This window comes from Xiphias gladius, chromosome 17 (genome assembly GCF_016859285.1).
Source record: "Xiphias gladius isolate SHS-SW01 ecotype Sanya breed wild chromosome 17, ASM1685928v1, whole genome shotgun sequence".
NCBI classification, from domain to species: domain Eukaryota; kingdom Metazoa; phylum Chordata; class Actinopteri; order Istiophoriformes; family Xiphiidae; genus Xiphias; species Xiphias gladius.
In genome coordinates this window covers 4,157,735-4,171,487 of record NC_053416.1, presented here as the reverse complement: position 1 = coordinate 4,171,487, position 13,753 = coordinate 4,157,735, and the positions used below count along the sequence as shown (strand labels likewise).

General features: G+C 41.1%; 1 protein-coding gene across 2 annotated transcripts in view; it reads right to left on the bottom strand.

Annotated features, from left to right (window-relative positions):
* Window positions 1-4,027: 4,027 nt before the first annotated feature.
* gtf2ird1 (GTF2I repeat domain containing 1) overlaps window positions 4,028-13,753 on the bottom strand; it is a 33,134-nt gene continuing 23,408 nt past the window's right edge. The window contains exons 16-27 of one of the 2 annotated variants that reach the window (XM_040150261.1): window positions 13,043-13,120; window positions 12,043-12,226; window positions 11,779-11,840; window positions 10,575-10,646; window positions 10,107-10,374; window positions 9,040-9,068; window positions 8,879-8,926; window positions 8,680-8,757; window positions 7,874-8,066; window positions 7,424-7,461; window positions 7,211-7,320; window positions 4,028-5,357 (exon numbers count right to left, since the gene is read on the bottom strand). In XM_040150261.1, the coding sequence (XP_040006195.1) occupies window positions 5,289-5,357; window positions 7,211-7,320; window positions 7,424-7,461; window positions 7,874-8,066; window positions 8,680-8,757; window positions 8,879-8,926; window positions 9,040-9,068; window positions 10,107-10,374; window positions 10,575-10,646; window positions 11,779-11,840; window positions 12,043-12,226; window positions 13,043-13,120 (1,229 nt within the window). In that variant the 3' untranslated portion in view covers window positions 4,028-5,288. Of the gene's footprint in view, window positions 5,358-7,210; window positions 7,321-7,423; window positions 7,462-7,873; window positions 8,067-8,679; window positions 8,758-8,878; window positions 8,927-9,039; window positions 9,069-10,106; window positions 10,375-10,574; window positions 10,647-11,778; window positions 11,841-12,042; window positions 12,227-13,042; window positions 13,124-13,753 lie in introns of both variants that reach the window. The other variant, XM_040150260.1, reaches the window with a different exon arrangement.

Here is a 13,753-nt window from a genome sequence, read left to right as displayed (position 1 = left end):
TCCAGGGTGCTCCTGGTCCTCTTAAATGGCCTCGCAACGCATTGCTGTTGTATGATCATTAAGAGTGATCATCAGACCTAATAGCTCTCAGAAGATGGCTGCCTGTGGCATTATAGATTAGGGAGGCACCTAATCGTGTCCGGGCTTCTGGAGAAAGGTAATGGGGAAAAGTTAAGACAGTCATAAGAGTTGACTCGTGTGGGAACATCTGCAGTAAGCAGTCGATCAAAAGTAGAAAAATACACTGTAGCTTTTAAATGCATAGTAGAGTTTCAACCCAGAAAATAGGACACAAAGGTTATTTTCTAAAAAAGAAAATAAATAAATAAACTGAATTGTCAGAGCGGGGTTTTGAAACTTCCATCATTTGGCGTTTTAGGTTGTCATGAAAAAGAGAGCTCGCCTGCGTTGGCCACACTGGACTCATGATTCGCGTCTGTTGTATTTAGCTGTCCACGTCGCTCTTTCCTCTTTCGTTCTTTTGTTTTCCTTTTTCCTTTGACGATCTACGTCCAAGATACTGGTTTCATTGATTTGGAGAGTGTGAAGTGGGGTGTGGCTCGGAGGAACTCGTGCACAGGATCATAGGGAACAGATTAAAATGCAACTGTAGAGAGCTCTGACATTAGTGCAAGACAACAAGAAAAATTCAATTTGGAGCTATTAATGCGACAAAGCACGAGGACAGAGTTTAGATGTTTAGAGATTCCCACATCCATACTTGGTTTACACTTGACTTTTCTTCTCTTTCACTTGGCTTCATACTACCTTTAAATGGTCATGAAAGCCACGTCGCCTGGATTGGCTGTGTGAGTACAGCCAGAAAACAGAATCAATCTGGGTGAAAATCGGTTGAGTCTACACTCACCGAGCACTTTATTAGGAACACCATACTACTAGTGGGCAGGGCCTCCCTTTGGTCTCAAAAGAGCCTCAGTTCTTCGTGACATGGATTCCACATGGATTCTTTGAGTTTCGTTTCCATGCTGACAATCCTGCATCAAATAATTTCTACAGATTTGTCAGATGCACATTCACGCTGCCAGTCTCCCGTTCTACCGCATCCCAAAGGTGCTCTACTGGATTCAGGTCTGGTGACTGGGGAGGCCAACTGAAGTACACTGGACACATTCTCATGTCCACAAAACCAGTTTTGGACGACTTTCGCTGTGCGACATGGTGCGTTATCGTGCTGGAAGTAGCCATTAGAGGACGGATAAACTGTGGCCATAAAGGGAAGCACATGGTCAGCTACGATACTCAGACAGGCTGTGGCATTCAAACGATGATTGTTGTGTGTTTTGAAAGAGTCACCTTTTATTTTATGGGTCCCACAGTTTTCTAGAGAGGAACTGATTCATGGGACTATGTAATTTGATACACTTCAGTTAATTTATTCCAGTCAGTTGCTAGCACGGTGTTTCAGCAGGCGCACAGCAGATCAGTTGAGCATGAATAAAATGAAAAATTTATCTACAGTCAAGCAGGTTGTTCAGAACATTAAGCAGCGTGAAGTTTCCAATGATAAATGAAGGATGACCAGAAAAACCGGATGTTGGGAAAAGTCTCTTCCGGTCACAATGGCAGAGTGTGTCGGGCCTTTTTGTTCAAACTCGAAAAAGAAACTGCCGTATGTGTCTTTCCATAGCTTTCCCACCGACGGAGATTTAAAAAAGGAGATGGGATTTTGTCTGCAAGAGGAAACGAGCGACCGGGGTTTACTGTGAGGAGGGGCAGCACCTTCGTGTGTCCCTCGCACTTTATGGGGGGGGATTCTTGCCCGCCAAGAATCCGGTCTCAAGTACCTGAAAACGTAGGCGGTCCCTCCCAGATGTCATAGGAACACCTGGGGAGAAAAATGAACCATGCCAGAGACAAACGGCATAAAAAAAATGAAGTGGTTGTGGAGATGGAGAGTGTGAGACTACGACTGCTTTCCATCCTTCTCCGGGTGAGTGTGGCATCAGTCGGAAAAACGCAACTGCCACAGGTGGTCTCCGCGACCCGCCGACAGCTGAAACTTGGACACTGTAGATAATTTGTTGTGTAAGATAACATTACACAAAACTGACACTCCAGTGTTTACAACATATATCAGCGTGTAGCATGTGCTAGCAGTCAAGCTAATGTAGTCAAGCTAACATAGTTAGCTTTCCGTTGGCAGTTTAGGGGAAAGTCAAGGGAAACTTAAATTATAATACTGAGCCACTGATTCTCAATTTTTTTTTTTTTTTTTTGCACCACTTACTGTCGTGAAAGTGTGTTTGACATTCTAGTTCAATCCTTAACGCCGTTTGAAACCCACTTTAAAATCTGCGAAACCATTATTCTGTCTGTGGAACAGTTTGACTCCAGCATGAATAACCTCAGCAGTATCGCCAACCTAACCCCTCGCACCGAGGCTTTGTCGCGCACTGGAGGATTGTCAAATCGTAACCGAGGTTTGAACAAAAACGCGTTGAGGCTCCAGCTAGAGTGTCTTAACACACCATCACAACAGAAAGAGGTGCAAGCAAACCAAGATCGCTGGCTCAGTACTGTAAGTTAAGTTTCCCCTCAGCTTTCCCTTCAGCTGCCGAATCGGAGGCTAACGTTAAGCACCGTAGCTAACGTTAAGCCTGGGGTTTTGTCAGTTTGTAAGCTAGTAAGGAGCATGCTCTAGTGTCACTTGTTCCACTTTTTAAATAATGGCATGTGATGGTATTTAACGCCTGGACCAGTATGGGCTGGAATCAGCAGCTCTGCCCTCTGAATTTTGACCAGTTTTAACAGTTTCACAGCCGAGCAATTTCGAGTGAAGTAGCCAAATGCAGCGTACTATTATTGCAACAGTTCATAGAGACAACTTTTTTTTTTTTTACCAACGGTTTTGCAAAACATTGCATTTAATGAGAGAAATATACTGTTTCACATCTCAGAAAGTTAAAATGGCGGCAGTAGAGTATTTTTCTCCCACCCCTATTTTAATTTTTTTATCTACACAGTTACTCAATTCACCCAAAATGAAACAAATAAAATTCCAATTAAGAAATATTCCTAAACCAATTTCTCTTATGAAACTGAAATATACTACAACACAACTTCAGTATTCATGTTTCTCTCTCTTACCGATCTGAGACAAGCTTAGTTAGCTAGCTAAACAGATTGGTAAGCCCTCAGCCTAAAAGCCTTATTGTCTCTTTAACACCACATTCAAAGTGACGCACTCTTGTTAAAAAGTGCAAAAAAAAGGAATAAATCCTGTCTGTCTCAGGTATGTGAGTTAAGCAGCCAGAAATGTTTGCTTCAAACAATTCATAGCGCTAACGTTAGCTTAATTAGCTAGTTAGCTACAGCTTTTATAATTTGCCAGTGGCAGTAGTGATTTCGTTTCTAAACACGGACCCCCCCTTTTTTTTTCAAAGATTACTCTGAACCAATGTTACATGTTACACGTTGAAAAGTAAGCATACTGTAAGTCCCATCTCCTAGTAATGAAAGCTCGTTAGCCAAAGAAGTTTGTTTTTAACTAACCCACGGAGCTGACGTTAGCTTAGTTAGCTATCAACAGCCGTCGGAGTTTGCCAGCGACAGTCGTGATTTCAGGAATGAAATTAATCAGTTTATCTGCCACTGTCTGAAAATGAATATCTATTGTCTCTTTTTAAAAAAAGAAAATAATTAAAATTTGGAGAGGTAAATCTGCCACCGTTATTATTGTAGACCGCATAACGTTAATGTACCGTGCTAGAACAGGCCGCTTAAGGGTGGCTAGGATTGATGCATGGTCATTGCACGGTTCTTTCCAGGAAACTTATGAAAAATTAAAGACTAAAACGGAGTTTAAAAAAAAACAAAAACTTTTTTTAAAAGAGAGAGTATAATTATTAGTATTTGTTCTACTAAAAAGCACAATCTAAAGTAACTACAGCAATTGGAATTTGCCCAGCATAATTAGTTTAGGACTTTTTTTTTTAAACAATTGTGAAAGTAATCAATGATCAGAGAGTAATCTTAAATTTCTTTGTTACAGAGCATATTCTTCACATTTATCCAAAACCCCAATTAAAAACAATTCAATAGGAAACTTTCTGTAAAACAATATACGAGGTAAAATCCAGGCTGCTCCACCCCGACCACTTCATCAAACGTTGGCCTGCTCACATCTGGTTTCATGCAGTTTAATAATTCCAGCACTGACTTCATTCTTACACATAATACACACAAACTGACTGAGAGGTTGGCTTCTTGTAGGTCCCTGCATCCAGCAACACATCAGAAAACGAACGCCAACAAGATGAAAGTGCAAGGCAACACATTTTATTTCAAAGGCCTAATTGGCGTTAAGGTACAGCATATTAAATATCGTTAGTCCAGAGACAGTCATTGCAGAATAACATACCATTCTTTCCTTTACATGATACATTCAGGCTGACTTTAAATGAGATATTTTACATGTTGTTAATGTGGTGCTAACATAAAAAGGCTGTTTAATTAAGGTCTGTCTCGTTTTTTACTGCAGGTGCTTCCTGCCTCCGCGGCGCAGAGGTTCTACCTGTCGGGCGAACTTTTGAGTCCATTTTGTCTCCTTTAAATTCTGATGGCTTGCGTTCGCCCAAACACCTAAGTAAGACACTTCATTGTTGCTGTTTAATTTGACTTGAGTGGTTACCTGTAGTTACTGAGTGACTAGTAGCATCTGTGTTAGTGTTGTGATAGTTCCTCAAGGAGCTGTATAACAGAATAATGTATTTTACATCCCTGCACATAATGTTATATTTCAATAAATATAATAAATAAAAAGTACAAATATCTGAATATTATGGAACCAGATCGCTATCAAAGACATTTTTTTTGTCAGTAATACATTGCAACCAATTTTGGATCCAAGAACATGACTCAGTGGCTGGACACTTCATAAATGCAAAGGGCAAATAACATGACTTGAGTGCTTTCTTCAGCTTTGTATAAAACAAACAAAAAAAACCCAACAATTTTACTGTCATGATCAGCTTTGGAAAGAAACAAAAACTGATAGCTGTCCTGCTGGTACTGTGTGAAGGCAGGAGACAGAAAACAAGCCAAGCTTTTGCCCTGTAATATTTTAACCCACGTACATTCTGTGGTTCCTCAGAACTCTGGACGTCATTCACAGAGTCAAACCTTCAGCTCCCTATGTTCGGTCTGGAGAAAATGTTTAGCTTAAGCACTCTGACAAAGTGTTAGTGTCGCGCGTGGAAGAGGAGTCATGACTATCACGTTGACACACTCCTCCTTTTTGTCCCTTTGCTGCGGTCGAGGTTTGTCCTTCAGTAATTGACTTTTCCGGGAACCTGCACATTCACTCCGCTGTAGTCCACCATGTACATGGGCCACTGCTGCAGGCAAGCGCAGAGAAAGACAGTGAAAGAGGAAAGTCGGTCATAACGGTGGAGAAAAATGCTTTCATTAGTACAAAGAGGTTGTTGACCTTGCCTCAAAACCAGTTTTAATATGAGGGTTTGGTGGTTACAGTAAAACAGTCCGTCATGTAGAAGGCAGGGCCTGATGCAGTTGTGCAAAGTGCTCCACCACTTACGCTTCTCTCAAGTCAAACTTGCTAAAATGTGTCCTAATGTTGACTGATTTCATCCGTGACCAGTGCTTCCTCCTGCCTTTGCTCATATGCTTTGGCCCCATCCTGCACTATCCAACTTTTGGAGCTCTATTTTCCAAAACACTGGGAGATGGTTTTGGACAGCAGATAACGCCGGACCCTCTGCTTGCACTCTCTGGGATCTCGTGCAGGAATAGCCGTTCAACTGGGGTCAGATAAATGGTCACAACCCTTTTTTTTCTTTTTTCTTTTTTTTTAAACACTACTGGCTCATGGATTAATTTTACTTAACCAGAAAGGCCTACAGCCTACCAGTCACATTCAGTGGTTGAGGGAGGGGATGTCAGTCAGGGAAGCTTAGATATTTTCCATGTGGTTCACCAGAAAGCTGTGAGAAAAGTGGCGAATCTTTCTGAACATTTGGCTCTAAACTCTTCACTGTACTGTCATCCGTATGTCTCCCTCTGCCTGCCAGAGCTATGGTTTTGTTCAGTATTGGTATGTTTAAAGTGGTAGTCTCGAAGATTTTCATTCAAATGAAGGTCTGTGAGTCAATATCTATGACTGAATGAGTTAGGACAGCGGGGACTGGGCCTGTGGCCCACTGATGAAAGTATTGCAGTATTTATATATTTGCAGTATTCAAACCGAACATTTCCTACTGCTGCAGCTTCGCGCTGAAAGTATTTAACTTGCGAAACCCGAGTTGACTTTTATTGACGCAGGAAATGCTTAGCACTTACCGCTATCGTTCATCAGTAACGCGTCTACAAAAACAATACAACAGTCATTCTGGGCATTTTTTTGGACAGCGGATCAGTTTGAACCATCGCAGGGAGTAATGGAGCAAGAGGGAGCAGCCACGGTGAGCCGCCAGATGAGGAGCCGCAGGCGCTGCACGCCTCCAACTTCTCAGCAAAGGAACCAGCTCCTTTCCCTGCGTCCTGCCGTTTGCAGACTCATGCTGCGTGCAGCATAAAATCAGATCAGGGTTGCTCTCAGGATGATGGAAGAGGGCCAATTATTGCCCAACTTCTTTATCAAAACATCAATGGTTTGTTTTGCTGCTGACCTTTTGGAATTAAACCACATTTGCCGTTACCACCACTAACTACAGATGTCGCCAAGTTAACACATCTTCGAGATTTCCAGTTTAAAAAACAATGCTTAAAAAAAACAAAGGAAGCCTGGTCAACACGGTTTGCCTCAGCGCTGCGTTTTACATTTTCAGCTACCACGTCAGATTTGAAAGGAAATTTATCAGATGAAGTTACAGCAGGGCGCAGGCAGAGGGTGCCGTCCTTCCAGGGCAAACAAAACTGAGGGCTTAGTCATCAATCAATCGGAAAGTGCTTTTCATATTAACAGAAACACTGGTATTATCAATACCTCTACATTTTTTACCCAATTTAGTAAATCAGTAGTTTGAAACCAGCTAGTAGTTACTAAGATTTGACGACGATCAATGACTTGGAGGATTTACGAGTAGCGGGTGCAACATAATCCCATTCTCTCTGACAGTTCGTTGACCTGTCGTTTATCATATTACTGCAATTATTGTTTCACAATGAATTAATTTTTTTTTTTGTAAGGAAAGTGTGTTTTCTTTCACCCGGTTTTGTTTTTCTAACATACCATCACTGGAATCTGATTGGTTGATATCCCCAGGTCAGAGGAGGCCGGTACTCGATTGCTCTCCTGGACTCTCTTGCGCTTTCGTCGACTGGTGGAGGCGTCTGTTCCTACTAAAGAGACACAAAGGAATTAGTTTCGCTCTCAGGTGCCAACCTCGGGGTTTACAGCACAGAGCTCTACTTCAGGAACACAAGGAAATTAAACAGGACCTACCTGTGTTACAAGCCTGGCTACAGATTTCTGCAAAGGGCCTGCGTGAGAAAGAACAGGCTGGGTCACTTCAGGTGACAGCACTAGTTGTTTTCAGAGATGCAAACAAGATAATTTTTTTTTTTTTTTTTTAAATTACAGAACAATAGAGTTGCGTTAGCCTACTGTTCAGGCTCCAGTCGTTTCATAACTAAAGAGGAAAGAAAGCCAAACTTTTGCATAATTTAAGTCTTCGCCTCCGTTCTTTCATCATAGCTTAACTGCTTCAATGTCAAAATATTGTTCACTGTTTCATATTATTTACATTGGCTGTTGAGGAGAGATTTAAATCCAAAGCATAAATAAGCTGTAATGAGCTTAACTACCAAGCAGCAAAACAGTAAATTCCCACTGAAATACACAGTGTGGTGACAACCAGCAGGCTGCGGAATATTTAGGTGTCTCCACACTCACTGTAGCTGGCTCTTGATGTTGAATGCTATTTTATCTGCGGCCTGAAGGATTTTCTCCAGGCACACGATGTCGTAGGTGTTTGGGTTTCGGAAGGGGATGTCGTCTGGAAGGCCACTAACTTCTACCGACTCTGGACTGCCACGGATTAGCTTGTATGGGACCATGACGGAGCGGTCTAAGCCCAGGGCTTCACCTAAAAACGCACAACGAGAGAGAAGTTAAGCTTTTGGGTTCACCTGCAAAAAAGCTGCTAACAGTAGGACAAAAAGACTAGATGCTGGTTGTTTTACTGGTAGCTCTACAAAAAAATAAAAAACCAAAAACTTTAAATACATGCAAATTTTTGTGTAGATGAGGGGTAAACTGAAAATTAGAGGTTTGAAATGTGTGGAGTAAGTGGAAGCGTCCTTCTGACTTTTGCTTTATCACTGTGGAAATGAGCAAGCAGAACTGCCTGAGGAAAAATGAGGTGGATATAAATAAGTTATTATCCTAATAAGTGTGTGCTGCTGTGCTGTAAATCTAGATTCACACTTTGTATCTGATACAAGGCATTTTTAGTTTTCCTTATTTATACTGTGATTTACTTCTCACGTCTTTAGCCTGCAGTGCATTAACGTTCATTCAGGGAAGCTATTAATCACATGTAAAGAACAGTGTGCAGCCGGAAAACAATGCCAGCGTTTAGTGCAAACACACAGTGGCGTTCGGTCCTGATGCTGAATTATATTTTAAAGACAGAGGTCATCCCGGAGCGTAACGAAAGCTCGAGTTGCTGCATCGCACAATAATCCAAATCCATTCACCGTATTTCTTGTTGAACAGTTCCTTGACTTGCTCTCGAAGGACCACTTTCTCTCCCATGCGGTTAATGTCATCATCATCTGTCAGGTGAAGAGAATCAGTTAATGACAACTTTCAAAGTCAAGTTCCCGATGAAGGGAAAAGAGAAAAAAATAAAATAAAATAAATAAATCAGGAAGCTATAAAACACTTTCTACTCACCGCTTATCGAGGCGTAGGCCTTCTTTAGTAAAGTGACTCGTCGAGGAGCTGATAAAATTGATGAATGATATGTTAACATTACATGAAGTTAATTTTAGCTCTCTGTGCTTAGATTTTGGCTAATTAATCGAACTTGATGGAAAATCTGATTCTGTTCCCACCTGGTTTTGGAATGAGTCCTTGAAAAGGTCTGCAAAGAAGAAAGGGATACGAGGATGTCACGTTGAAGGGTTAAAAGATTTGACAAAACGGTAACACATAATTAAAATCACAGTTGTTGAGACACATTCCAGTTACGATGTTTTATTTAAGCCTGTTGTCATCTGTTCTTATGATTGATGAGGTAATGTTGAGCTTACGTTTGTCCTCATCCTACCTGCCTAAAGAACAGACAGCACCTACCAGACGCTGAGAGCCTGTGACGGCATGCTATGAGCCCTGTTGACCGCGGAGCCCGGCGATGCCAAGGGGGGTTTGTGATTCAGCAGGTTGTCTCAAGAACAAGTTGACAGATTTCAATTCAGCTTTTTGCAAAACTAGAAGAAGGGCCAAGAGACTCTGATTTTTTTATTTTTTATTTTTACTTGAGTTGATCCTGTGATTTTTAAAGGATTTCTCAACATTGCCAGGTCTGGTATTTTGGAAAGATTTGACCATTTACTGTATTTTGATGCTGATCAAGTGCTAAAACTATTATTATTCAATCGAGATTAAAATAGTGTACAACAATGTGTATAAGAGATTATTTTTACAAGTCATTTATCAAGCAAATAGGCCAAATATTACCTGCTTCCAGCTTCTCAAGAATTACTAGTTGCTGCTTTTCTCTGCAGGTGACAATCTGAAGATGTATAGCTCCAAAGCTCTTGGAACTTGCGGAGGGCTGTTTTCACTGTTTAAATACTACTGAAAAACTATATACATTTAAAGTGTTGTGCAGCTTTGGCGGAGGAATATGGTCTGAGTGTTTTCAAGTTGTCACTTGGTGATGATTGTGGCTCGACCCGGTGCAACAGTTTGGTGGCTCATGTTTTCTCTGTCTTACCTGGGCATTACACACCATAGCCATTGTATGCTTATTATAAAATGGCTTTCAAAAAGTTCGATTGCGTGACTTGGACCACCCATCTCCTTATGTGAAACGTATCATAAGTCACTTTTTTTTTCGCTTCAGTGAACCCTTAACTGTTACTGAGAGAGACTGAAAAAAGGAAACTGGAGTTCCCACCTGGTGATGGTGAAGCTGATTTTGTCAGCCACCGCCAGGATCCTCTCCAGGTTCTGGGAGCCAAAGGTGCAGGGCTTCCTGAAGGGGATGCCGGGAGGAAGGCCCTCGATGATGACCGAGTCCGGGTTGTTCTTGATCCTCTTGTAAGGCACTTGCACAGGGTACTTGATGCCCAATGCCTCCCCATACTTCCTGTTGAACAGATCTTGGACCTGCTCTCGCAGCGTGTTGGCCAGGTCGATCCTGGACAGCTTGGACTCCAAACACTCTGGAGACAGGAGATAGAAGACACTTTGAAACTTCATCTTTTTAAATATCCATTCCAACGATGCGCTTCCCTAGAGTCTGCTGCAGTTATGGAGCCTCTTCCAATCGATACACAAAGCCGATTTATGTTGAAACAATTGACTGCATCAAATCTAAGCTTCAAAGCGGTGACTGAAAGTGAAAACTGAAACCTGAACGTACCTGAGAATCCAGGTCTCTTGGATATAGCTGCAGTATCCTCTGTTACTGATGCTGCGTCCTTGGCGTCCAGCTCTTTGGAAAAACATTTAAAGGTTAAACTTATGTTTTTGACGTCTCTTTAAGATTTACTGAACAAAACAAAAATGCTAAGAGCTCTTCGTTCCAGCTGTGGAGCTTTGTCACAAATAAAAAGTAGAGATAGCGGCAGGAAATCCCTGCAAGGACTCTCTTTTTCCTTTAGAGGAGCGGTTTGCAGAGGACAGTGCAAATAGTCAAATTCAAGTCAAGTCAAATTTTATATATATATATATATATGTATATATATATATATATATATGTATATGTATATATATATATGTATATATATATATATATATATATATATATATATATATATATATATATGTATATGTATGTATGTATGTATGTATATGTATATGTATGTATGTATGTATGTATGTATGTAGCCCAGTATTTGCCTGAAGGGGCTTAACAATCGGTACAGTATTAATAGCATCTTAAACCAGTACTTGGAACGGCTGCAGGTTTACATCCTTTTGAAATGTATACTGCATGTAAGGCAGAATGTGCAGAATACATTATACGATGGTACTGATCAAGAAGACTTAGGTCCAGACACAGGGAAGTTGGTCATTTTGCAGTTTCCTCATCTTCAAGAAGAGTTCTTGTTATTCACTAAAACACTGGTGCAAACGGCTGTGACAGCAGCCATTACAGACACACCAACTCTTCGTGAGCTGGTATCCAGAAGAGCACTTTCGTACAGTTCCTACCGTGATTTGTAAACCGGTCACAGTCTCAGTCTGCACTATCTAAATTATAAACAACTAATTAAAGACAAAATAATGGGACTAGGAAGACGAACACATAGTTATGTATTCATGACCATGACATGCACAAAGTGGCTTAATTTTTTCAGCAGGGCTTTTAGGTAAATATGCCATTTACGGCACAGGTCTAATGAATAATATAGCTTCCCCATTTTGTTGTTTTGCTGCAATCTTCCCAACAAAACCCTGATGTATCCAGGCCTGAATTTTAACAAAGCCTTCCTATCTTCATAAAAGAGTAAAATACATAATATAGTGGTGGACAATTTGCTTTTATTTTTCAGTTACTTGCAGTTAAATACATTATGGATGCATGCCCAACATCTCCAACAAGAAGTATAAGAAGGACATACCCGAATCACAGACGGGGATAGAAGGCATTTCTTGTTTTACTTGCTCAGTTAACAGCTCAGGCCTGGAAACAAACAAAAAGATTATTACAATATTTTCTAAGCAGTGATTTAATCCCTACATTAAAGTGTCAGTTCCTCGTCTGAAGACAACCTTGTAAACTGTCGACACAAATGTAGTTGAAAATTAAGTGCTACAAAAGGAAGTAATACGCACTTGACATGATATATACAGTTTGCTCCAACAGTTCCTTGATGTGCTCTTACCTTTTGATAACAAACTGGATCTGACTGCTGGCAGCCATGATCTTGCGCAGTTTGGCCGCCCCGAAACAGTTGGGCCTTCGGAGGGAGATTCCCTCCGGCAGCCCGGTGACGTACAGATCCTCTGGGTACATCTGGAACTTGGAGTAGGGCACTTTGGCTGGTTCAGGTAGGCCCAGTGCTTCGGCTGTGGACGAAGAGAGGGCAGAAACACAGGAAGGGACTTTACTTCATTGAATGAGACGAAGCACAATCTATCCAGGTAGAAACCTGCAGGAGAGCCAAACTTATTTGGAAGACAAAACAAAGGCGAATGGTACATTTGTTACCCAGTCAGTTGTAAACCAAAGTTAAAAGTTCCTCCCTCACCGAACAGCTTTCCTGTGCAATGAGGGCTTACTAGCAATAGTTTTGCCTCCCAATTTAATAAACATCTGGCTAAACCGCTGGCGTGTCTACAACCCCCCGTCTGACTGCCGAGCACGATCGAGTGCTATTGGTGAACCAGTATTACTGTAACAAATTCTAACTCGTGTCCTCTCGTATTACCCTGGCCTTTCAAAATAAAATCGTTGCTTTGTTATTAGTGAAAGGTGAGCTAGCTTATCAGGGGTAAGATCCAAATAGAAAAACCAAGTAACGACAAACTTAAAAACACAGTGATGTTGTTGGTAAACTGCTTCCTTCATTAAGTATCTAAATGTTACAAAACTGTTATAAAAACACTAATGCCTGGTACCTCCTGTGATGTGAAGCTGAGATGAATTTTTTTTCATCCCCTCCAGTTTGCCCCACACCGAACAGACTAACTCTGATGTGTTAAATTATTTATTAAAAAAAAAAAAAAAACTTGAATATGACTATCAGTATTGGAACAGACTTTAGAAAGCTTAACTGTTTAATCTGGTAATGATCAAAGTCTTCCTGCAAAACGAATGGGCCCGACACTAGTTCCCACCCTTGTATGAATGAGGGTAAAGCTCCCCCACTACAGGTAGCTTACCGTACTTAATGCTGAAGAGGCTCTCCACTTGTCTCCGAAGCTGAAGAATCATTTCACCAATGTCCTCCACCAGGCTCCCTGCTGAATGAGTCAAACAGATGAAAACGCCAGAGCGTTTACACCACGAACGTTACGTGAGAGAAGTCCTCTCACCAGTGAACATTACTACTTCTCCCCCTCGTAAACTTTATTTTGATTAAATGCCCCCTGTCCTACACTGACCTGGTAATGACAAACTGACTGTGTGGTGTATTAATCACCGGAGACCGTAACAAATGGACGTAAGAAAAGACAAGTGGTAAAAGTGCAGAAACGGGGTTGAAAAACAAAGTACAGGTAGATGTGAATAAAACCCACAGATTAACTATGCTGTACCTGAAGTAAAAGTAAACTATCATCAGTTTTACCACAACTACAAGTTGTAAAATTACAATAACACAGTGAATTACCAAATCCTAGTGATGGTTTTCATTTTCTCTTGTCTCTGTTACCAAATATGGGATCTTGGAGATAACAGAAAAAGATAACAGCAATTCATCACTTAACATGAAAGTGTTAGAATCAGATTTTTAAAGGCTAGGAAAACAACCTTTGTATCGGACACATAAAGGCTGCTTTCACAGAGCCAGGGCTGTAGCTGGAGTATCTGCAGGGTACGCTGTGCAGAGCGTGTCTGGACCAAAAGTTTTGTAGCTGTCATATTTTATTCCA